The 27,172-nt window shown below is 36.1% G+C and overlaps 1 protein-coding gene across 2 annotated transcripts in view; it reads right to left on the bottom strand.

The window, feature by feature from the left end:
• Nucleotides 1-27,172, bottom strand: part of FCHSD2 (FCH and double SH3 domains 2) — a 335,963-nt gene that overhangs the window by 164,757 nt on the left and 144,034 nt on the right. Inside the window, exons 4-5 of one of the 2 annotated variants that reach the window (XM_074216801.1) lie at nt 11,813-11,889; nt 831-975 (exon numbers count right to left, since the gene is read on the bottom strand). In XM_074216801.1, coding sequence (XP_074072902.1) covers nt 831-975; nt 11,813-11,889 — 222 coding nt within the window. The remainder of the gene's footprint in view (nt 1-830; nt 976-11,812; nt 11,890-27,172) is intronic. The other variant, XM_074216802.1, reaches the window with a different exon arrangement.

Below are 27,172 nucleotides of genomic sequence, written 5' to 3' on the forward strand. Positions count from 1 at the left end.
GTGCACACATCCTACAGACCACTAAGAGCAGACCCCCCTTGGTCAGAATTATGTTTTTCATATCATTTGCTAAAACCTCATCTACTTTTGTGTATTCTTTGTCTATTCTAATATGTATAACTTCCTCAATATCTGTTTACTATTTATTCTGATAAATAAGTGTCCTAGCTATATGTGATGATCTTTTGGACATTCAGTGTGTGGTGAGAGTTATGCTGCTGACAGTCAATAAGTATTTACCTTCCCTTTCTGAGAATGATTAAAGAAAGTGGCTTTTATCCTGGGTCCTAAAGTACTATACCTCTACACTACCAATATTAGGTAGATAGATATAATTTTGACCCATTCCTCTGAGACTGCTATTTCTGGGAACCAGATGAGAGATGTGATTAAATGCTTGCCCATTCTCTTACTCATCTCCATGAGTGGTATGAGATCCTCTGGACATCTCTGAAATCCCTTACCCTTTTTACAGAAACCATGCAGCTTCATAGTTCAGCAACCCCTCAGGCAATCAGAAATCATGTCTCCTTCTATATATCGAATGTGAAGTTTCACAGGGTTGTCCCACAGAAAAAACACCCAACTCATGTGAGCAGAGATATTACATAAGAATAGAGGGTAATCATTTCATAAAATATTCCATTTAAAACAATAGAATCAAACACAAACATAATAAAAACTTCATGTAAAAAGGTGTTTGTAAACATATTGTTTTCAACTGTAATTTGACATAACTCATTGCTGATATTTTTTAAAGCTGCTTTGACTCTTTGATGGTTAGGGGGTGAGGTAGGGGTGGGGATACCAGACAGAAATGGAGATATTACCCTTTTTAGTTGTTGTTCCTTTAAGTTTCTCACTGTCCTGGCAGGTTCCGAAATAAGGTTTTTATAGTTTTCGCAGATATTGATTCGGGATTGAGCCACCTGCATAGTTCCTTCTAAAAATGATTTCCAAACAGGATACATGCTCCTAAAACCAACAAAGGGGCACAAGAATTAGTAAGGGAGTTAGCCATTTCATTACTCCAATATTAGTTATGTGTCCAAAAGCTTGTAGAAAGATATTACTTTCTGGTTTAGCTATACATTATTACATTATTACTGAGTTCTGAGGACAAATTGTTACTTTCTAGTTTAGCTATACATATTACTGAATTTTGAGGTCAGCTTTAAACTCAGGTCTTCTAAACATAAGAGCCTGGAAGGCCTGAGTTCAAACTTGACTTCAGATACTTAGTAGCTATGTTATCATGAGCAAGTCAGTGGAAGAAATGTGACCCAAACCCATACACTCCCCAAAACAATTATTCACCATCTAAACCTTATCTATGAGGACATAAGCACTCAAAGCAAAAGTAGCCTCTTCTCTTAGCCATATAGTTGGGATCTGGGCATTATAACTAAGAAACTAAACCTAGCATAAAAATATTTCAGAAGATACATCTTTATATTTCCCAAGCCCTGTTGGTGTGGACCTGAAGAAACTTCACAGAGCATAAATTGGGACTTGGTTTATGGGAATCACTATATGATTTCTGACAAAGAGAACTAACTGCCAGGGGAAAAGTAGAGGCACCTTTATCTGTCAGTGCTATGAGAGTCAACTTACCTAAGGTTAGAAAATAATATTTTGGATGGACCTTCCAAGGTAAAACTGAACTTTGTCCCAATCTTGAAAGCAGGGAGGAGACTACATTGCAGAAACATGGCATTTGCCCAAACAAAATGGCCATGGGACCTGCACTTTTGTGCTGCCTCACTCCCTTTTGTCTCAGTTTTCTCATCTGTAAAATGAGCTAGAGAAGAAAATGGTAGACCACTCCAAGTTTCTTTGCCAAAAAAATAACAACAAAAAGAAACCAAAAACAATGGGGTCATAAAGACTTGGACACAACTGAAATTACTCAACAATAACAAATAACATATTACTAATTCTATTTTCTTGTATGATTTAAAACTATTTTGAGGTGATCGAGTTTATCAAATATTCTGGCTGACCATATTATCAATAAATATATCATAGCAGGAGTACAACATATTCAAATCACCCAAACAATCAAATGATTCCCACAATGAAATGATACTGATCTTCAATTACATCTTCCTTGAAAGGACTCAGATCATAAGTTATGAAAATTATGAATGGATTTCTGGTTAACAAATGGAGTTACTACCTCTGTGGTTGTTGATTCTTTTAATTCAATTATTTATCAAGTGTCTATACCAGATGCTGGAGATATAAAGACAAAATAAAAATAGTCCCTCTGACTGTTAAGCTTAAATTTAATTTATATTCAACCTAATTACAATAAAATATTTATGCAAAAAAGCAAATAGAAAAATATTTCAGGAGGAAAAGAACAGTAATTATTAAGGACAAAAGTAAAGATATTACCTACGAGATGTTATCGGGGCTGACCTGGGAAGGAAGAGAATGAACCTTCTAAGATCTCAGAGGTGAAAGGGAGAACATCCTAAGCATAAAAGGCTGACTAGGACTACTAAGTTTAAGGGAACAGCTGGAAGGTCCACTAGATTGGAATGTGGAACAGAGAATGGTTGGGAAGTTCAGAAGAAGGCACAGTAGGGGGATGGAGGTGAAGGAGAGAAAAGATCATGAATTCAGAGTTTGAAATGTCCAGTAGGTGAAGAGGAGGGAATGAAACAAGTACTCAGGAAGCAGTTAGCATGGGCCAGATAATGGACTAAGTGTTCTATAAATATGATCTCACTGGATCCTCACAAACCACTCTGGGATATAGATGCTACTATAATCCTCATTTTACAATGGAGGAAACAGAGGTAGACAGACTTGTACAGGGTCACATACTAACTGGTGCAGGCTGACTATGAATCCAGGTCTTCCTGACCTTTAATCTAGAGCTCTCCACTGTTCCACCCCACTGTTACAGATGGAAGGTGGGAGGTCAGGAAAGAGGTTATATATTCATAAACTGATATGGAAATTATTATTGACTCCATGGAAACTGATATCACCAAGCAAAACAATACCAAGGGAAGAAGATAAAGATAAATCCTGGGAGACCTTAGGCAGTTGAACTGAATCAAGGCCCAGCAATAGCCTGAGAAAGAACAGATGGAGCAAACAGAGTCATGAAAATCAAGAGAGAAGAGAGTATCAAGGAGAAGACATTGAATAGCAGTGTCAGATTGCAGAAAGGTCAAGGAAGATGAAGACTTGAGAACATATCTTTAGACCTTTGGTAGAGAGAGGTCTGCCTGCAGAGGTTTTAGATGGGAGAAGTATAGATAGTTTCTTCTAAGAATTTAGCCAGGAAAGGAAGGAAAGATATTAGATGTGTGCTAAAGGAGATTGGTAGATCAAGTGAGGGTTTTTTAAGGATGGGGGAAAAGATGGGTGAGCACCAGGGAAGTGGCCAGTTGATAGGGAAAGAGTAAAAACTAGTGAGAGAAATGAGTGTGTTGATAGAGGGGTGAATAAGTTAAAAATAAGATGGAACTGGATCAAGGACAAACGCATTAGGATTAGTTTTAGCAAGCAGAAGGGCTACTTCTTCATTTATGACAGGAATAAAAAGGGAGATAGTGAAGGAAGGCATTTGAGTAATGTGAGATGAGGAGGAGAGGAGTTATTGAATGGTCTCAGCTTAACTAAAAAGATTATTCTTAACTAAAAAGACTATTCTAAGTCTGGCCATTCAGATTTTCAAATCCATCCTAAAGTACTTATTATTTATACCAGAGATGCAACATACAAGCAGATTAAAATGTAAATGGTAAATATTTCTTAAAAAATGAAAATATAAAAAACTAAACCAATATGTGGTCCACAATGATCCTTATATAGAATTGTCATGGTGGCCTCTGCTTCTACTTCAGTTTGACACTACAGTTTTAGATCACATTTCCCCAACGAATAACTTTGTTAAAGCATTGGTAGGTGATACAGTAAAGTCGAGTCTGGGAGGCAGGAAGACATGAAATTGAAGCCTGTCCAAGATGTTTACTGGTTGTGTGACCCTGGCAAGTCACATAATTTCTAGGTCTCAGTTTCCTCACCTATAAAGAGGGGATAGAAACAGCACATACTTCAGAGAATTATTCTAGGTAAAGTATCAAATAAATGTTAGCTATGAGTAGCAAGTTATAAACTGGGAATTCTGAAATTGTAATCAGGAAATTATGAATTGAAATCTTGCTTCTGGTACTTACAAGCTATGTGATCATGGCAAGTTGCTGTATCTCTCTGAGCTTCTTTCCTCATTTGTAAAATGAAAAAGCAGCTAGGTGGCACAGTGGAGAATGCCAGGTCTGGAATCAGGAAGACTCATCTTCCTAAGTTTAAATCTGGTCTTAAGACACTTACTAGCTATGCAACTCTTGATAAGTATTTGCAAACCACCCCAGTATCTTTGCCAAGAAAAACTCAAATGGGGTTACAAACAGTCAAGCATGACTGAAATGACTGAAAAATAACAAAACTGAAGGGGTTAGTCTCAACAACAACTAAGGTTTGCTATAAATCTAAAATATATAAATATAAATTCCCATGAGACTGTCACCGTATCCAAGGCACTACAGAGATCTAACATTCTAGTGACCCCACTTTACAGATGGGACTGGTCTGGTATGACCTGCTCTGGAAGAAGTGATGCTGGCCCTCTGTCATTACCACTTCCTTTTCCAGATGGTAATCCAAATGGTAAAAACCTATTCCGTTAATACACTGTATAGTTTTGCCGAGAATTGAAGTCAAACTTACTGGTCTATAGTTTGCAGAATCATTTTTCTCTTGCCTTTTATTGAAAATCAGAATATCTACTCTTCCTGAAATACTATGGTTCGACAACCATCTTACACAATTTTTTCCTTTAAAATTAAAAAAAAAATTTATTTGTTATCTTCTGCTTTTAAATCATTTTCATTTCTGAAATCTCTTCCCCCTTTGTCCTGAAATCCCTTATTTTTAACAAGGAATAAGAGAGGAAGGGGTGGGAGTGATTTAGCAATATATATATATATATATATGTATATATATATATATATATATATATATATATATATATATATCAATCCTAAAAAGTGTACAAAAAGTCTCTTGTCCCATATTTTTGCAAAGAAGGGAGGAAAGGTCTATTTTCTCATCTCTTTTTCATGGCTAAGCTTGAGTGTTATAATTATGTGATTTTCAGCTTCAAATTTTTTGTTCTTTTTATTTAACATTATTGAAATCATTGTATATGTTCTATTCCTGGATCTGCTTAATTAACTCTTATAAGTTCATATTTATCTTTACGTGTTTCTATATTTTCCACATCCATTATTTCTTAGTAATATTCTACTACAGTGTTCTTCTGGCTCTGCTCTATTGATGCTTTTTAAAAGCAAAATGTTCATACTCTTTGATATCGAGAAATCACAGCTAGGCACAAATTCCAAGGTCAGAAAACTCTCAAATCCACCCCCCCGAAATATTTATAACACCTTTTATAATAGTAGAAGACAGAGATAGAACTTCTGCTTCACAATTGAGGACTGGGTCAACAAATTATAGTTTTGTAGTAGAATATTACTGTTTCCAGGGCAGCTAGGTGGTGCAGTGGATAGAGCCCTGGGCCTGGAGTCAGGAAGACCTGAGTTCAACTCTGGCCTCAGTTATACTAATTGTCTAGCTGTGTGACCTTGGGCAAGTCACTTAACCCCATTGCCTTAAATAAATAAATTTCTAAAATGATGTTAAAAATGCTTAGAATATTACTGTTTCCTAAGAAATAGCTTTTGTATAAATAAAATAAATGAAATTAGGATGAAAAAAAAACTTGTTAGTAAAAGTATTTGTATCAAATTTCTTTCATAGGGGTCTGATATTTGTAATCTATGCTATCCTAATGCTATGCACAACAAGCAACAATTTTTATCCCTTCTTTGACACTGTTTTTTTTTCACATCATTGCTTTTATTTTTAGAATAACTTCTTCAAGGTAACTCTCAAATAATCTTTTTTCTTTTCCTTTTTAAAAAATTTTCCAATTACATGCAAAGACAGTTTTCCATAATCATTTTTATAAGGTTTTGAGTATCACAATTTTTTCTCTCTCCTTCCTGACAGAAAACAATCAAACATACATTATACATGTATAAGTATGTTAAACATATTTCCACATTAATCATGTTGTGAAAGAAGAATCAAATCAAAAAGAGAAGAAAAAATATGAAAGGGAAAACCATGAATACATTAAACATTTTAAAAAATGAAAATAGTAAGTAATAGAGTCTGTATTCAGACTCTATAGGTTCCTTCTCTGGATGGGAATGGTATTTTCCATCACAAGTCCTTTAGATGTGATCATTGTACTGCTGTGATGAGCAAGTCTATTATAAGTGATCATCAGTCAAGGTTGCTGCTAGTGTGTATAATGTTCTTCTGGTTCTATTCACTTCACTCAGCATCAGCTCATGCAAGTCTGAAGTCCCATCCCTCATGATTTCTTACAGAACAATATTATTCCATCACATTCATATACCACAATTTATTTAGTCACTCCCCATTTGATGGGCATCCCCTCAATTTCCAATTCTTGGCCACCATGAAAAAAGTTATCATAAATATTTTTATACATGTGGAATTTTTACCCTTCCTTATGATCTCTTTGGGATACAGACTTAGTAGTAGTTTTGCTGGATCAAAGGGCATGCAGTTTTATTGCCCTTTGAGCATAGTTCCAAATTGCTCTCCAATAAGGATGGATCAACTCCGAAAACAATGCTTTAGTGTCCCAATTTAGCACATTCCCTCCAAAATTGATCATCTTCCTTTTTTGGCATATTGGACAATATTAGATGTGAGCTAGTACTTCAGAATTGCTTTAATTTACACTTCTATACTCAATAGTGATTTAGAGCATTTTTCATCACTATAAATAGCTTTAATTTCTTCATCTGAGAATTGTCTATTCATATCTTTGTCTATCAAATGGGGAATGACTTGTATTCTTATGAATTTGATTCAGTTCTCTATAAATTATAGAAATTAAGTCTTTAAGAAACATAGTTGAAAAAATTGTTTCTCAACTTACTGCATTCCTTTTTTTTAGGGTTTTTTTTTGCAAGGCAAATGGGGTTAAGTGGCTTGCCCAAGGCCAGTGTCTGAGACCAGATTTGAACCCAGGTACTCCTGACTCCAAGGCTGGTACTTTATCCACTATGCCACCTAGCCGCCCCTGTATTCCTTTTTTTAAAAATATAAATATTTTATTTATTTTTTTCTAACTACATACAGTGGTAGTTTATAATCAATCATTTTTTGAGAAGGTTTTGAGTTTTTTACAATTTTTCTCCCTCCTTCCTCTTCCCTGTCCCCTCAATAGAAAGCAATCTTTTATAGGTTTTACACTTGTAACCATTACTGCATTTCTTTTAATCTTGATCAGTGGTTTTTATCTGGGCAAATATTTTCAATTTAATTTAATAAAAAATTATCCATTTTGCATTCTATAATGTTCTCTATCTCTTCTTTGGTCATAAACTCCTCCCCTTTTATAAATTTGATAAACTATTTGTTGTTCTCCTAAAATTGGCCTGTGTTACTTTTTATGTTTCAATCTTATCTTGGTATAGGATACAAGATGCTGATCCCAGAAGCTGAAGTCTTTGGATTTATCAAATAATAGATTACCATAATAATCACTTTTCTTAACTGGTACCAGCTTATTCTAAACTTTAGCCCTCTTGGATATTTTTCTTACAGGATTTGGTCACAATTCTATACTCACCCTCATTTATTTGCCCTCATTTCTGTGAAAGCATTTTTATAAAATCTAAATTGATTTCTGTGTAGGCACACTAATATTCTGTAACTCCCTCTCTTCCTCTTCTTCAAAATAGCTTTTCTGCTTCCTCAGAATTTCTTTCTAAGTACTTTCCATAGTTTCTGAGTGGACTTCTAGAGAATGTTAACCAATAAGATTCTATGTATTCTTTTTAAAAAAAAATTCTTCCAAATTTGCAATAAATATCAAACTGTGCCCTTTATCACAAATTCTAAGCCAGAGTACTCTACTTTATGATAATCCCATTTCCCCATCAAGATTCTCATAATTTCCATCCAGGAAGTAACAACTCATTATAAGAATCACTATAAAGCAGAAGCTCCTTTCCTTGGTCATACCAACTTGAAATGAGCAAGGGTGAAATCATCATTAAGGCTAAAAGTTAAAAGCCACATTGCTTCTGGCAAGGGAAAAATTGCACTAAATGTCCAGATAATCAAAGTTCACACCTCTGCTTTATTATGCTGTTGAACTAGGACAGTAGATCTGTTTCCCATTTCAATTTTTTTTTTCTCTCCAGTGGTCTGCAGTATATTCCACTGATAGTTATCACTTCTGTTTCTCTTCCATTTATCTCCACTCAAATTATTTCCACCATGCCTCACTTTACTACATTCTTTATTCACATGAAGACATTTCCTTAATATGTATATATACACACACACATACACACACACACACACACACACCATGCAACTCTGCTGAGCTCCCTCCTCCCTCCTTTATCCATCATGTTATTTTTTAATAAGGTTTTAATAATCTTCTAGAGGCAATCATCACATTTAATCTTGTTCTACCAAGTTTCATTGATATCCAATAGGCTAATTTGCTTTCTTATGTTAAGATATCTGGCTCATTTTTTCTTGTTACATCCATACTTTGTGAACAGAGCCATCTGAGACTATGGGTTTTGTTTCCTGTTAATTTTTACTGCTATTCTTCCTATAATGTAGCTACTTTCTAGGTATCCAATACACTGGATAGACTTGGGCAATTTTCTTTATCAGCTTTCCTTTGGGTTAGCTTGGCAAGATTCTAGGAAAAACTATTCTCACCAGCTCTTGCTAGGTATATCCCTATCCCGGATCAATAGTTTTTCATTTCCATATTTTAAACCACTACTTTTATCAGGTAATTTACTCATATTTGAATAGTGGCAGTTTTCAAAGCTCCTTCACATCCAGTATCTCAGCTGAATTGAATACAAAGCTCTGGAATCAATGGAAGTAGATATAAAAACTGAACGGTCTTACTTAACTCATAAGGAGTTAACAATCTAGTAAAATATAGGTGGGGTTTGACAATGGAGTTCTATTGTTGGAGTATATGCTTGGGGCTGTACATGTGAAAGAAGTTAAGGAGTTAGCTTCTAAAAAGGTCTGATGAAACGCAATCCATGGGGTTTTTTTGTTCCCTGCTTCAGAGTGTAGGTATGGATTCTAGTTGCTTCTGGTTCCTTTACCAATGGCTGCTGAGACACAATGCTTTCCAAAAATATAAACTGGTCTAGGAATTTCCTCTTCGTTGTCTGGCTCCACTTCCCAAAGTAGGGCAAATATTCCTTCCATGAACATGGTTCTATGGTCTTTCCTATTTTTAGTTTACTCAATAGCTAACATTGATATAACAACTACGATGTGCTAAGTACTTGAACTTTACCACAATCCTTTGAGTAGATGCTAGCACTGCCTCCATTTTACAAATGAGGAAATTGAGGCAAACTGAGAGTGAAGTGATTAGCCCAGGGTTACACATTTAAGTAAGTATCTGAAGCTGTATTTAAACTCAGTTCCTCCTGACTTCAAGTTGCATATTCCATCTAATGATTATCCACCTCATTGCCCTGATGCTAGACAGGTGCTATATAGAAACTACTTTAAGTTTAAGCACACTTTCCCACTAGACTGAAATAACTTGGGGGAGAGTAGGAGATATTAGGAGATATTTGCACTTCTCTTCTTGCTACATCTTCCCAGTTAATATTTCTTCAGAAAAGAGCATCAATAACCCGTGACTGAGGTTTAGAAGAAGACAACAGAATGTGGCATGAGTCAACAGTATGAGAGAAAAATCATCCCAATCCCTCAGGGGTACCTCTGGAACCTAGAGGGGGAGACTTAGCCATCTTGCTCGAAGATCCAAACATCAGTATGAGTTAGAATCAAGTTCCTTAAAGAATCACAGAGGGAAAAGGACATATAGACAAAAACTATGATTCAACAAGACCAAGGGACAAGCAGTGGGTCAGTGAGCACTTACTGTTTATTATGAATCAGGCACTGTGAAGTTTTGGACCGTCTATATTAGATAAATTGAATAAAGAAATTTCTGGAGGAGCTAATTTTTGTCCTTGGGAAATCAGGAAGGGCACTATAAAAGCACCTAAACTGGGCTTTAAAGGAAGTCAATTTCAGTTCACAGTGCTAAGATATGGGTCTTTGTAGGGCAGGTGTGTCCAGCACAGAGCCTGCAAGCCACATGTGACCCTCAAAGACCTTCATGAGGACATTATTACATTTTATTATTGTATGCTCATTGATAATTGGTAATTTCACTGTAGCCATAAATATTAAATTCTATATGCAGTCCTTGACAAATTTGACCCAGAAGAATTAAAAGTATTAGATGGAGATCTTTGTATTCCAAAAGTAGAAAGAAGGCCTGTGTGCATAAATGGAATGAGGACCAAAACATGAGTAGTACACAGTAAAGGGAAATAGAACTAAAAGATAGACTGGAGCTAATTCTAAAGGGTTTTGAATACTAGGCTGTAGGTTTGCTTTTTATCCCACAGAATAAATGGTTTCCCAATATTTTAAATACCCATCAGTAAAAGTAAATTTTGAGCATGTACCCTAAATATGTGCATATTCATAAATTATATACAAATACTGCAATAATTATTAAATATATTATAGATCTCACAAAAGTAGAAATTTTTTAAAAAGATGATATAAATATGAAAAACCATTCAATCTTAAGAGATAATAGGGAGCCACTGACATTTTTAAGTATGGGATCAATATGGTCAAACTCACACTCTTGGCCACTATGTAGATTGGAAATAGGAGAGATCCGAAGCAGGAAGATGACTCAGAATGCTATTACAACAATCAGGTGATGATTTGAACCAGGTATGAATGAACTCAGGTCTTCCCTAATCCTGGTCCATCACTCTATCCATTGTCCCACTCTTAGTTGCTTCACTGATGACATGATGACCTGGGTCCAAATCCAGACTTAGATACTTATTAACTTTAAGATCCTATTTCTAAGGAAGAGAAATTTGGATTGAAAAGAGTGGAAGTAGGAGTAATGTATAATAAGGTTGGAAAGATAAATTGGGACTAGGTTGTAAAGGGTTTTAAATATTAAACAGAGGAATTTTTATTTGATCCTAAAGGCAATAGGAAGTTTATTCAGTAGGGAATTAAAGAGTAAGAGCTATGCTTATGGAAAATTCCTTTGGCAGTAGTGTGGGGTATAGCCTAGAGGTATGAGAGGCCTAAAACAAGGCCAATTTGAAGACCAGTGTAATAATCTAGGTAAGAAGTGATGAGGGACTGAAATAATGTGGCAGCTCTGTGAGTTAGAGAGAAGGGATCAGATTTGATAAGCATGAAAAATATGTGGGATAAGGGTACAAAAATAACACCAAGGTTATGAACCTGGGGGATTATGAAACTTCAAAGAGTTGATAATTTGAAACTCTAGGAGTGAATGACAGAACAAAGGGAGAGCATGTAAAGTGCTCCTGAATGTCTTTTCTTTCCTAAGCCTTGTTTCATGTTTCTGGAAGGATTTATCCAAATTTAGTACACCTTCAATGATAGGCTTTAGCTATAAAGCTTTCTAGATTTTTAGAAAGATATATAATTTTAATGCCATTCAAAATACAGGTGCTATCTTTCCTCTGGGAATTAAAATGTCAGTTTGTGAGATGGAAAGCAAAAAAGTTGCCATTTAAAAAATATCAAGACCGACTTGCTGAATTACCTGTAATCATTCCGCTCATCAGCTTTTATTCCAGGCCAATCTTTCTTCAGGTACTGACTAGCCAATTTCTGGATGCCCTATTGACAAAGGAGGGAAGATATTTTTCAACATAAGTATGAGGTCATAAAGGAAGCTGTTTCTTAATGACAAATTCCTCCCCTATTTTACCCTTTGATCTTCCACAAACAAAATACAATTTTGCTCAATTTGATACCTATCTTCAGAATCAAATTTAGAATAATCTGCTGTGAAAGCAGAATCATGACAGCTATATTCCATTTTCTTCAAGTTCTCATTTCATTCTTTGGGAACAATGTAAATTTGCTTAGAGATTTTAGATTTTTATGGAGCTGCTTGAATTGCTTCTTAATTCAGGAATCTACTGAATCAGTCAGGCTGGCTCTGTCATGTGGCATCTCCTAATAGGAGCAAAGATTTAGAGCCAGAGAGGGCTTTGGGGATCATTTAGTCCAACCCCCTCTTTTGACAGATAAGAAAAAATAAGTAAAAAATTCCATTTAAATAGCACTTGAAAGTTTACAGTGGTTCTACAGATGGTAAGTATAAGGCTTGCAGATTTCACAGAGGGCAAAACTGAGGCCCAGTGACATAAAGTAACCACCATAATCATATACCTAATAAATGGCACAGCTAGCAATGAAGTCCTGTAAACTCAATTTCTCCTTAATATGCTCCCAATCACTAATTAAATTTAGACAGTATTAGAAAGGACATTCAAGACTACCAACTCTTAACTCCTTGTTTGAAAAAAAAAAGGAATGAAGCCACAAGGTTTGATCTAGATGATATTAATGGTTGAACTGGGGCTAAAACAAAGGTTCTCCTAAATCCTAGCATCATTTGATGCTTATGGAAAATTCCTTTGGCAGTAGCGTGGGGTATAGCTTAGAGGTATGAGAGACTCAAAAACTTTAAGACTGCTTGATACCAATAATACTCAAAAAACACTAAATATTCACTCCTAGGGAAGCTCTAGTAGTGAGCACTACTCAGAACAATGAAATCTGTTCCCTTTCCTCCCTCAACTTCACCACCCTAGCTCAGGTCTCTATCACCTTTGCCTATTATAAGAGTTTACCATGTTGGTGTCTCTACTCCTAATCTTTCCCTCTTCATTCTGGCCAAAAGATTCTATACATTCATATTAAACTCCCCTCCTCAGCCAGCTCCAAGGCCAGGGAAATCTTTTTGAAAGTGACTACTTGGGGTGGCTAGGTGGCACAGTGAATAGAGCACCGGCCTTGGAGTCAGGAGTACCTGTGTTCAAATCCGACCTCAGACACTTAATAATTACCTAGCCGTGTGGCCTTGGGCAAGCCACTTAACCCCATTGCCTTGAAAAAAAAAGTCACTTGGTCTAGATTTATCTTTTACCCTCATCACAATCTACTGTGTTTCAAATTTATTTATTGTATGTCTTGCATTTCCATTATTAGGCTATAATCACTCTGATTATCAACTGTATAATTTTTCATCTTTATATTCCCAGAACATAGTAAAGTACATAAATCAATTCTACACCATTATTCAATGCTTTAAGGTTACTTGCTTTACAGTAATTGATGAAGAAGAGAAGTAGAAATATTCAATCTTTTTCAAAGATGGAGAAACTGAGGCTTGGGGTTAAGTAAGTTAGGTCAGACAGCCTAATATCTGCAGTGCTTTGTGAACCAAGGTCTCCTGATTCCAATTAATATAATTTCTAGTTTACTCTGTGGAATCTGATGAATAAGGAGCTTCCACTGTCCTGGTACTTTAAAATTGGGTGCTTTCCTAAACAAACCTGGAAAATAGGCACAAGAAGTAGTATTCCTATTACACAGATAAAGGAATTGAAGTTTAAGAATGGCTAAATGATTAAGTCATCAGAGACAGTACTTGAATGTATGTGTCTATCTCCAAGCCTAGAATCCACATTATAATACGGTTTATCTAAATATAGCTTAATTTCTTTAGTTTTGGGGAATCATAAAAGGTATCTTTTTAGTTTTATATTTAATGCTTCAACTTTATCCTAAAGACTTTATCTGTTTGTACATATATTCCTTTTTAACCATTTCCAAATACCTCTCTTCATTAATTTAAAGTTGCATAGAAAGGGAAGAAGGAAAAATGAAGTTATTATTAAAACATAACATTCCCATCTTTGGATCTTCCATGTTTTACTCCTTTAGTATAAGAGTCAGAGTGAAACAATGTTGGGCTTCAAGGTGCCATGCAGAGACTGACTCAATTTGGAATCGACATTTGTTGAAAAGGGCAAGACTGTTATGTCAGGAAGTGTTGGCCAGCCAGAGAGGTCTCAGCAGCATGACAGAAAGGTGCTGTGCCATGACATCTGTCAGATCTGTGCTGGCACTGGGAGGTCAGACCAACAAGTTGTCTACAACTGTTGCTTGCAACTGAGAGCTGGTCTGTGAATCCAGTGACTAGCCAAGTGCTGAATGTAGAGAAGACCAAGGGTAGACTCGGCTTCAGGCTGCTCAAGCAGCTGTTGGGACTCCAGCTGTTTACTGAGACCTTCCAAAAGCTGCATTCTGGCCTCCAGCTGACCTTGGTGCTGTCCGAGGAGCTTGGCTTCTGCTAGAAGTTCCTCAGTCTACAGCAGTGTGGTGGGGAGGTACAATGGAATCTGGAAGGTGAATTGAGTGGGCCAATCGCCCTTTGAAGGTATTGTTCCTTCCTTTAACTGCTCATATTCCACTTGGAGGCTCCTTTGTTCTTCCTCCAAGTCTGCAATGATATGCTCCATTCTCTTTCTTCTTTTTCCACTGATTTCAAGATCTGTGCCAGACTCTGAGACTGACTCACAAGGGACTCTCCTCCCCAGTGTCTGACAGTACTATTGGATGATAGCATGCTCATCTTGTACTGCTTGTACATGTATTCATAAAATTTCTTCTTTTCTTTCTCCCTGATAATTTTACTCTGAAACAATTAACTTATGAAAGCATCTGGTTTTCCATTCAGAGCCAGCTTTGGTCATCTATTACATTCCCAACCCTCTCTGGTCCCTTATTTATATATGACTGTGATGAAGAATGACCTCACTAGTAAAATTAATTGAAATTTAGACTTTCTGAAATACTTTTTTTCAGTAATTCTTCCCCTTTATAAAGGGAAATGATTTGTAAGTAATTGAAGGATGATGACATGTTTAAAACTCACTTTCTTCTGAAGATATAGGTTTGGAGTTTGAACACTTTTGTTCCCTTCCCAGGGTCAGGTAGCAACTTCAGTCTGCTAATATTTTCTCTGCCATAGGGAATAAAGTGTAGTGAAGGGCACAATTCACAAGATGAAGGGTCAGTGATTCACTACTTCAGCAAGCTGCCATTTCATTAGTGTGTTCTTCTCACTGACAAAAATTGTAACCCCTCTACAATTTAGGAGATGATCTTTCAGGAGTTTCTGTGACTAAAAACCCATCCTCCTGTAGCTGTTCTAATACATAAACCTCCTGCTGGGCAGGTCCTCAGATGATAGATGCAAGGTTCTCACTGGATTTTACTTCAAGTCTTTCAGATTTGTAGAATCTGGTAGAGCTTATCTCTCTTTTTTCTCCTCCATGAAGGCGGTACTAGGTATACAGAGATAAAAATAAAACAATCTCTGTCCTCAAGGAAATGACATTGCATTGACTATTTAGGGGGCAGGGAGGTGGAATTCAGCACATTCAAAAATTAACTATTATATAAAACAAGGAATATTGGGGGCAGGGGCAAGATTTGGACAAAATTCTCTTGTAACAAATGAATTGAAATAAATAGGGATATTTCATTTAGATAAAATTCATTAACTATTTATTAAATGTTCAATATGAATAAAGGTACATGCCAAACACTGGCACAAAAACACCTAGTAGAGGCGCCTAGGTGGCAGTGGATAAAGCACCGGCCCTGGAGTCAGGAGTACCTAAGTTCAAACCCGGCCTCAGACACTTAATAATTACCTAGCTGTGTGGCCTAGGGCAAGCCACTTAACCCCATTTGCCTTGCAAAAACCTGAAAACAAACAAACCAAAAAACCCCACAGAATAAAAAATTATATATTCCCCTCCCCTTGAGGAATCTACATTTACTTTATAGGAAGATATCATGTGCCTAGGAAAATATAAACAAGGTAAGGAATGATAAAGTAAAGAAAAAATGTAGATAAGGTAATCTAGGAAAAATGGGGGCAATAAAGTATATTTCTAAGGGAAGACAGGACATAATATCTACCTTCAGATATTGAAAGACTCTCCTGGGATAGAAGTATTAGGCTTGTTTTGCTTCTAGGCTTCTTATACTTTATATTTCTCCATGAACAATGTGATTCAGTCATAATGGCATATTTTCAGTCTTCTTTCATCTCCATGTCTTTGAACTGACTGTCCCACAGATCTAGAATATTTTGGCTCTTTACTTCTGGCTCTTAATTTCCCTGATCCCTTTAAGTTTTCAGTTCAGACCCCCTCTTAAGCAGGAGATCTTTACCTATCTTCCCTACCTTTCCACCCCCTCTGCCTGCCAACACCGCCCCCCCCCCCCCCCCCCCCCCCCCGCCCACAGCTGATCCCCTCTGGGGATCACCTTCCATTCAGTCTGAAAAGTTGTTATATGAAACTGGAGTCGTTCATTTAGGACAAACTCCTCATTTCAAAGATGAAGAAACTACAGTCCACAGAAGTTAAGTGACTTGCTCACTTAATAGAAGTGAGAATCAAATCTAAATCTCTAACCCCAAATCTCATGCTTTCCTACTGCCATTATCTCACTTCTCTTCAAACGGGGGTTTCTGCCAATTCTGTGGATTTCTGCTTAGTTAGATGATTTTGAGATGTCTATCAACCATTAAATCTATGGTAACAGCTAGTGCTTTTGGAATAGCTGCAGATACCTCAGGTCTATAATGCAGAGACCTTAGGAATAGCCATAAGGAATTTCAGCTGAATAATGAAGGACCGACTAATTTCACAATAGGTGTCCTAAATTAATCTAAATATCTTTAAACATCTATGGAAGCCATGGAAAAACACTAGCTCCCTGTGTCCCCTAAGGGGCTGACTGACCAATTATGGATTTTTAAAAACACATTAAGTCATTTCTTCCTTTCTTTCTTTGAAATAGGATCAGTTGAATAATAGGTTGCAAAAGCTAAGTTCATGGTTTGTACCTGCACATATTAATGAATTTAACTCCCTGCCACACAATAAAAAGTTTAAAGTAGAAAAAGTAACAGCAGGCACTCTGCATGAATTCGTAAGGCCATTTTCTAACTCACTAAATAATTTCTATAACAAGCAGGAAACTAGATGACTAAGGTAATGAGATGTCAGTTCGAGCATGAGACAAGAATTGTATTTCTTACCAACTGAAGAGACTTAAAGTAATTCTTATTATAAAATTTCCTAATGTCTCCCTCAAAATGAAGTTTAGAGTCATTTTTACCAAAAGCACATAAGCTTCCCTTTGAAAGGAAGCCCTAACGGAGTGTGATGATAATTATGAAACCAAGTTCAATTACCTACTCTGCAATCACCACCACCATTAATGCCCAAACTCATAAAATGATAGAACTAGAAAGAGACCTTAAAGTTCATCCTCTATTACATTTCATTTTCAGATGAAGAAATTGAGGGTCAGTAGGGGAAAAACATATCCAAGGGATCTCAGAATCATCAGGGATATCTACCAGATAAACCCTTCAAAGAATTCTTAATATAAAATATTGGGTATTTAATCTTTTCTTTAAAGACCCCAAAGGATGGGTACTTACTGCCTCCTGAGGCATTCAATTGTATTTCTTTCTCAAATCTAGAGGTTTCATAATCTTTCTCAAATCTAGTGGGTTCCCAGAATGCTCACCAACGTGTCAATGTCCTTTCTAAAATACACCTTAAGCAAAACACAATACTGCTAATGTAGCCTGACCAGGGCATAGAATGACATTTTCTTTTCTTTTTCCTAGAAACTTTTAATTCAAGGCAAATTTGTTTCAATGCTTTATTTTTTTTTTTTTTGGTCTACCTTATTACATAATCAAGCATCATTAGCTTGTGATCCACTAAAACCCCTTCATCTTCTTCTAGACTCTAAGCTAACCATATCTCTCCTTGTTTGTCTTTATAAAGCCAACATTTTGAAAGCAAGAATAAAGCTTTATATTTACTCTATTAAATTTCACCTTATTGGAATTTTTCTAGCCTGTCAAGAACTTTTTAGTTCTTGATTTTGGCTTTCAATGAGTTGACTATCCCTACCAGTTTTTGTGTCATCTGCAAACTTAATAAAGATTTTATGTTACCCTTTATCGAACATATTGATTATAGTGTTAAATAGCACCAAGCTGAGCACAGATCCAAGAGCATGCCACTGGAGACCTCAGGACTAGTTAATATTAAATAATAATAACTACTCTGAATCTAGCCCATTACTTCTAATTCCATAGAATTGTAGAACAGTATAGCACACATATTTCCATCTCAAACTCAACATATCCAAAAACTGAATGCATTATCTTTTCCCTATCCCTGTCTCCTTCCACATATTTTCTTACTGATATATTCTACTATGGTATTTCCTCAAAGTTCCTAATTACATACTGAAACTTGATCACATTTACCCCAAACCTCTCTCTCTCTCTGTTGCCTTCTTCAAAGCATTCATGGTCAATTCTTCAGAAACTGTTGCATTCTATATCTTAAAGTCAAACAGAATCACTTGTAGAAAGCTGGTGTTAAAAAGGTAGACTCTTATTTTCAGGAGATGCTTATAGGTAATTAAAGGAATTCTGAACTTTCCTGAAGGCAATTCTATCTGTTTTCTTCCTCTATTTTAATTCTGAACCCAACTAATTCATGTGTATGTTTCATAAGCAAAAACATATAAGATGATATGAGATCAACTCTTTCAAAAGAATCTGAACATTTCTGTAGCTTACTGCAGATAGCACTATGTCATTCATAAAATACAGCATTTAGAGACCTCACAATCCATAGCGAAACCCTCTTCAGCTTTGAATCTCTCCATCACTTTTGGCAAACATATATCTTCTTGTTTTCCATGGTTTAGGTAGCTTCCTCTCTCAGTTATCTTGTGAATCAATCCCTCAATGCCCTCAGAACTGCCTCCAGCATACACACACACACACACACACACACACACACACAACTTAGATGCCAAGACAATAAAAGCCAGAAGCAGTTCTAACTCTAGGACCAGCATTCTTTCCAATACAGCTCGAGAATTTAAGAATAGGAAGGATTCTTTCAACACAAAGCAAACTTTAAAAACAGGAAGGGACCACAAAGGACACCCAAACCAAATTCCTTGTTTTTCATGTGAGAGCCCAGGGAAGGAAAATAACTTGTCCAACATCATAAAACTGATTAGTGAAAGAGTGCAGTTAAGTGCCCTAGTCTTTCAGCTTTTAGTCCAGGACTGTTCCCACAGTGCTACACTGCCTTGCTTTACTTCCATCCCTACTTGAATCCGGACGATCTGTAAGAGGTTTCTTGTTCTTTCCTTCAACGATTTGCTGTTTCTTTCCAGCAAGTGGAAAAGTACAAAGAAGGCCACTGTTAGCTTAAACTGGAAAATGTACTGATTGCTTAACCTTTGTCCCAATGGACACAGGGAACAGGGCAAAAAGTATGGATAGTTTGTTTACATAGGTTAATCCAGATCTAGTTCTTCGACAGAGCTGATAAGCAGAAACCTGGGTTAAAATCTAGCTCGTTTACAGACTAATGTGATCTTGGGCAAGTTCATTATATTCTTTGAGCTTTGGTCTCATCTACAAAATAAGGGGATTGGTCTGGATCAGGGATGACAAACTCAAACAGAAAAGGATCCTTGCGTACTATATACTGACTTAAAAGCCACTAACTAATTTTATCTGTTATACTGTCTTATTTATCTTATTAAACATTTTTCAATTACATTTTAATCTGAATCTGGCTCCACCTGGAAATTTTGCTGCAGCTAGGGGCAGGTTGTAGATGAACTTAATGTTTTTTTCCGGATCTAAATACTAAAATATCTTTTAACTCAAACTCTAATTCTCTTCTTTTCTCTCTCTCTGTAAGGCAATGGGCTTAAGTGACTTGCACAAAATTACGTAGCTAGGTAATTATTAAGTGTCTCAGGCAGAATTTGAATTTAGGTCCTCCTGATTCCAAGGCAGGTACATTATCCACTATGCCACCTAGCTGTCCCTCAAACTCTATTTCAATTGCACAATTAGGGGCTAGCCATTCTAAATTTATTTCATGATAATCTAATCAGTCAGTATTTTAACCAAAGTGAATGCCTCTATATTCCTGGATTAAGTCATAGAGATAATCCTATTTCCATTCAGTCAGTCAAAAACATTTAGTATCATCATCATCATCATCATCATCATCATCATCATCATCAACTTATTACTACAATACTGAGCCCTGTGAATACAAATACAAGGAGAGAAATGATCCTTGTTCCCCCCAGAAGTTTACATTCTAAAGGGGCCAAGGTAACTCATAAAAGGAAGTTGAAAAGGGAAATGATGCAGGGGAGATGAAGGTACCTAGTGCAAAGGCATGATAGAGAAAATCCAAGACAGAGGACAGAGTGCAATCTGGAGAGGAATGAAGATATAGCTGGTCTGGGCCTCTTTCTTAAAAATGAAGGTTCTGGAGTGAACCATTTAAGTCATAGGAAGAAGCCTCAAAAGAAAAGGGCTCTTCTGTGTGATTTGTGGAACTAGAGACAGTTATTGAAGGAAAACTACAGAGGCTAAACTGAAAAAGCTGCTTCTTTTAGTGACTGGAATTCTATGCTCAAGTGGAGGTAGTGCCTTTGCATCAGACTGGCTTTTAGTGATAAAGTCTGGTGTTTTAATTATATTTTGGACTGATTTTTATAAAAGTCATTTATACCATTCTTTCTGCCAGAAACATCATTCTACTTCCTGGTCTCTATCATTTACTAGTGGAATCCCATTCAGGTTTCCTCATTTCTGTTTTTTTTTTATGTGTCTTTTATCTATTTATATTTTAATGAAGGAGACAACCTATTCCCATATAAATCTTTTAAGGGCAGGGGCTATTTCACTTTTGTCTTTTTATTCCCAGAGCTTATCACACAGTAGTATAATAAGTGATTAATAGATGTTTATGGAGATCCTGCTTCAGTCTTTTCAATTACTATCCAGTTTTTAACACTCAATTATCACCACCTCAAGGAAGTCTTCATTAATCCAAGTCATTAGCTACTTTTCTTTCCCCTTTCTTGTCTTATATACTATTTTTTTGAACTTATCACATCATAGTCAATACTCAAATGGATCTGTGTCTTATCAAATCCAGAGTTCCTTCAATGATGCAATTGGAAACCCATTCATGCCTTCTATTTGGACAGACTCTCATCCATGTTCTCTACACAGATTACCAGAAGGACTTCATCAATTTTCCATGAACCTTCCTCATTTTTTCTTAATATCAAGATGGTACCAGTGAAGGATTCTGGCTGTCCACCTGTTCACCCCTTGCTCTTGTCACATGTGTAGGCTATATCAGATTACTTACTGTCTTGAGGAGGGAGGATAAGAGGGAGAAAAATCTGCAACTCAAAATCTTACAAATTGAATGCTGAAAACTAGTTACATGTAATTTGAGAAAAAATAAAATACTATTAAGTGAAAAAATCCATATAATATATATCTTCCTACTGAACCATAAACTCAATAATGACAAGAATCATAACTTAGTTAAATAATCATGCCTAACACATAGTAGATATTGAATAACTATTTAATTGAATAGTCTAACTTCCTCATAAAGCATCAAGTCAAACAATTTGGATTTTGGATTTGGTAGACTGAGGTCTACATCAGTGTTTGAAAAGGTACTTCATGTCATACATCACTTCAATTTACAGTGTTATGTTTGCAGTATCTTTTTATCAATGATTAAAGAGATATAATTTACTTTCAACTAACCTTCCAGCTAGTAGCAAATTCAGTCTAAGTTTTCATGTTTGGTTTTTTAAGTTGTTCACATGAAGGTCTTGCACTAAGAAGATGAATCTCTCATTTACTGCCTAAGGACTTTGCACATTGCCACAAATTCAAATATAAATTATTTCTTTATTTCAAATTCCCGAAGACCAAAGGGATTTAAAAAAAATTCAAACCTGAAAATACGATTTGGAAAAGAACCAATTTCCTATTTATTGATCAATACAAAAATTAGCTGATGCTGTCATTAAGTAAGCTAGCTACTTGCCTCAGTTTGGATCATTTGTACCTAAACTTTCCTAGCACAGGGCTGATTTACAGTGCTACAGGAACAGGATTTAATAACAGTGTTACAGGATTTAATAAAAAAAAAACTTGTTTAGAGACTGGACCTCCCTCTATTACCCAGACAGGAAGTACAGTGACTTTCATGGACTAATTCCTGTGCTTATCTCACAGAAATTTTAATTTACTCTGTTTCTAAATTAGACTAGCCTGCCTTCTTTAGATAGTCTAGTGGACTTCACCATACTGGTGCCATGCTGGTATGAGACTTAGTGTGGACAAATGACTGGCTTGAGACCCGTTGAAGCTTAAGCCACTTACCAGTCTCAGTCAACTCTAATAGCAGGGATTATGAGCTTGTATCATCACACTTCGGTCATAAATATTTGTTTAATTTAATGTTTGTAGTTCTAGTGTATGCAAATCCACTACTAAATGCCTTTCTGTAAGAATGCTGTATTTCTCTAAATCTTCAATAAATTAATTTTTTTAGGTTATTGAAAAATAAAATTTCCTAAACTCAAATGAAATCTAAATTTTAGGTTAAAAAAAACCAAACACAATTCAATTCCTGTCAAGTATTGTTCAATACTAAAATTGTTAGGTAATGGTCACTATTGAGTATAACTGGTTTAATCTTTAATCTTACGTTTTATTGATGCTTTTTTATCATTATTTTAAGAGTCACATAATGGAATGAATTTATTCTATTTGATTTGTATCAAAACGTCTTCAGCTATTCTCCAATCGTTAGACTTTCTCCCAATTTTCTGCTGTCATGAAAAGTATTACTATGAATATTTTGGTATCCATGAATTCTTTCTGCATACCTTAGATTTCTTTAATTCAGCAATGGTATCTCTGGATCAAAATCTATGACCAAGTCTTCCTTTCTCTATTCATTTTGCGAGCATCTATATTCTAGGATCAAGTGCTTCTTTATATAAGTAACCTTTGTTACTCCTGGTGGCATGGGAGTACCTTTGAAATGGTGAAAGGAAAATAATGACAAATCATATGGCTTTGGATGAGTATATCTTATTCAAAAGAATTATAGAAGGTAATTTTAAAAGTAAAAATAATAGGGTAAGATGATTAAAGTAGTGAGTAAGCATAATGGTGAATACTTGGGTAAAGATCAATGGGAAAATCAGAAGTAATATAATATATATATTATATCAGTGGTATAAAATTAAAATAAAAATAGGGCAACTAACTGATTTGTACATAAAGATCTCTGTGGGACAGATACTGACATAGAAAACCACATATTGACATTATTGGGGGTAGTTAGGTGTTGTAGCACATAAACTGCCAAGACTGGAGGAAGTATCTGGTCTCAGATAATTACTAGCCATGTGACCCTAGGCAAGTCACTTAATTCTGTTTTTTTGTGTCCTCAGCTATGAGCTGGAGAAAGAAATGGTAAACCACTCCAGTATCTTTGTCAAGAAAACTTCAAAATGGGAATCACTAAGAATTGGACACAACCAATGCCACTGAACAATATGAATAAAATGAATGTCCTTCATTTCTCAAAGAAGAAGGTGATGCCATGACAAGCACATGAATTGGATTTGAGTGAGGGGATACTGTCTAAGTCATCAACCTCCCTTTCTCTTCCACCTGAATACAGCGGTCAGATATGAATCAGGACGACTGGGCATGACCCTAGAAGTTAGATAATCAAAGTTTATTGACCTGCACAAGGTCACACAGCTAGTAAATGTTCTCTGTTGCTTCTTCCAATGCCTAAGATTTCACCTGGTCACTAACTTAACATCATCAAAGCAACTAGGTACTCTTTTACTTTCTCCTTTGATATCATGGCTATGAATTCCCTCTTGGTCACTTTAACTCTGTTCTTTCCCATGTAAAATTCATTCTTCTTGGAAAGGAACACAAGCAACATAAAACTTGAGTCCCACTGTCTTTGTCCTGTTATCATTTATTGGTCTTTCTGCTCCAAGCAAAAGTTCTGTCTCTTCTTTGGGCTTTTTTTCTTTCAATATAGCTTAGGGGAAAAACTCCTATTATTTGTTATTCTTGACATTTCTGCATCAGTTTCAGCTTATTCTGAACTTCTGTATTCTTAAATTATTTTTTTTTTAGGTTTTTGCAAGGCAAACAGGGTTTAAGTGGCTTGCCCAAGGCCATACAGCTAGGTAATTATTAAGTCTCTGAGGCTGGATTTGAATTCAGGTGCTCCTGACTCCAGGGCCCGTGCTCTATCCACTGTGCAACCTAGCTGCCCCCCCCTTTACACTATTTTAATAGAATTATGCTATATTCTTACATAAATCCTCTGTTTCCTTGTTATGATTCTGTCTTCTGTTCCATTCCTTGTAAAAAATCAAAATTGGTGAATTCCCTGTATATCCACATCAGTCTCTTCAGACAGATTCCATTTTCCTTCCTTAGTGGAAATGATTCCCTTTGTGTTTACAAAATTTCATTCTTTAGTATTGATTTTCAGAGTTTGATGCTTAGGCAAGGTTTCATAACTCTTGTACCAAGCTTTTAATACCCTGCCCAATTCTGTGTCCCATAATTCTAATCCCCCCCAATATTTTCCTCTAATCTACAAAGAAAATAAATAACCAACCATGTATACCCTGACTGCTCAAAATTAAAATTTAACCTGGGCTTTGGAGACTCTCAAAATGTCAGGGGATAGATTTCAAGAGATCTATGAAATTGATAGGGAAAAAATATCTCTTTTCCTTTAGGATCTTATTTTATGCAATTAAAAACATCATCTAGAGAATGGAACCAAAGAGGTTCATTCCATTAAAAGAAAAAAAAGAAAAAGGCTAAAACACACTCTCATAGATTATTAGAGCTAGAAGGGATTCTGGAGATCATCTAACATAACCGTAGATTTTTACAGAGGGAAAAATTAGACCCAGCTTAGAACTCTGCTTTGCCAAGCATCTTCAGCACTTCTGCTAGATTCCTTTCTTCAATCCTGTGTTAATATGACCTAGCTGAATAAGAAAATAAGACACAGAAACGTGAATGGCCAGTCTGAATTTGAGATACTCAATTTAATTCAACCAGTATCAATTATTAAGCACCTACCATGTGAGGGGCCTGATTGTAGTTATTGGACTATGAGGTCCTTGAGGGCAGGGACTATCTGTCACCTCTCTTTGTATCCCCAATACTTAGACATTTAATAAGTGCTCATTGATTGATTTATCATTTAAAAGAAAAGGACAAGAACCTATATCATTAAGATGCCACATAATGTGTACTATCTAGCTGGCTTCCTGCCTGGCTCTCTCTCTCTGCTCACTGAACTCCCATCAATTCTTTAAGAATATAGCCTAAATACTCATTAACAAGTTCCTTTCCCACCCCCTTGTCTTGTGGTTCTTTGTACCTCTCCATTGCATACAACTATAATGTAATATTATGTATTATATTTAGGCTGCATTTGTGTCTTAGTCTTCTTCACAGTTTTAAAGTCTGTGACAATGAGAGCCATCTCCTCTAACCTGGCAGTCTTCCCACTCACAGCACTATGTACACAGCAAGTATATAAGATGAAAAGAGGGCTCGAGAGAAAATACTATGATAAATTTAATAGGTTAAAGAGCATAGGATCATTGATCTAGAATGTAGTGTGACCACATGGTCATTTAGTCCAAGTCAGTCAATATTACAGATGAGAAAATCTGACCCAGAGAGGTTAAATTACTTGCCTCAAGTTATTAAGATAATAAATGCCGAAATATTGATTTGAACTTGAGTTCCTCTGATTCTAAAGCTAGCACTCTTTCTGCCTGGGAGGAAGAAGGGATTAGGGGAAGGCTTATGGAAATTCGAGTGCTTGAACTGGGCTCTGAAAAAGTGACATGCTTAAATTTCTAAGTGTATATCTTGATACTTCATTCAGCACTACTGTAATATTGCTTTGGCACTAAAGACAGAAAGACTTCATCCTTTTCAACCTTCCTGAAAAAGAATCAGGCCAAACATATAACAAAATGACCTAACAAACATTTAGCATTTTTTTCCAAAATGTCGTATACCTTACTAAAACTGTATGTGTTCATAAAAGCATTGGGACCTGGCAGACTGCCTTAGTCTTCCTATACTGATATTAAGCTGCCAAGCAAATTTTCAAGAATCACAAACATAAAGAACAATATAGTAATTCACTCAAAGTAGGTGTTCAATAAATGTTGAATTGAATTCATCAGCTTAGGCTGGTGGGGGAAAAGGTCTAGAAACCAGTCTCATAGGACTAAGAAATGCTAATGATGATTATATTTGAAATCTACTTCAGCTTTAAATGTCCCTCTGCAATTTAGTACCTCTCTCTGTCACATAGGACCCTTATCTTCAGTTACTCAATATTTCTGTTCCTAGAAGAAGTGATATAACATTAATTCATTTAGACCTTCTTCAAACAGTTGTTAACGTCTACAAGAAAACATATCAGAAACAGCTATGTTTACATAACAAAATTGAAATCTGAGAAAAAGTCAGAAAGAAGTGAGAAACTGACACTTGCATTCTATTTTTTCTTCCCCTGGAGAGTATTCCTCTAGTTCTATTTATTACCTGCCTTCTGAATGCTTCCCAGTTCTATTTGATGTAGGTACTGCTCAAACTCTTCTAGAAGCAACAACTATTATAGTTTATGTCCTCAAAGTTTATGTTCAAACTTTTATTTTCTGAATCTTTATGTTAGGAACAAGAGATCTTTCTCTCACTGGGCATCTTCTAGATTCCTAGAAGGATCTGTATTTTTAAGAAAAGCTTAGTAAGGGTGGAGCCAAGATAGCAGGAATTCCCAGAAGCTCTCCTCCAGAATGCTCTAAATAGCTTAAAATTATGGCTCTAGCCAAATTCTAGAATGGCAGAACCCTCAGAAAGACTGAGTGAAACAATGTTCTGGCCCAGGATAATTTGGAAGATTTGGGAAGGTTGTGTTCCACTAAGGTTGGAAGTGGTCGCAGAGTGAGTCAGTCAGAGCAAACAGCAGCCTTCTAGGAACAGCCAGGGGGCATCTGGTTCCATGGGCATTGCCTGAGTCCCTGGGGGTGCCAGGAGCAGAAACCT

Source organism: Macrotis lagotis, chromosome 1, assembly GCF_037893015.1.
Source record: "Macrotis lagotis isolate mMagLag1 chromosome 1, bilby.v1.9.chrom.fasta, whole genome shotgun sequence".
NCBI classification, from domain to species: Eukaryota; Metazoa; Chordata; class Mammalia; order Peramelemorphia; family Peramelidae; genus Macrotis; species Macrotis lagotis.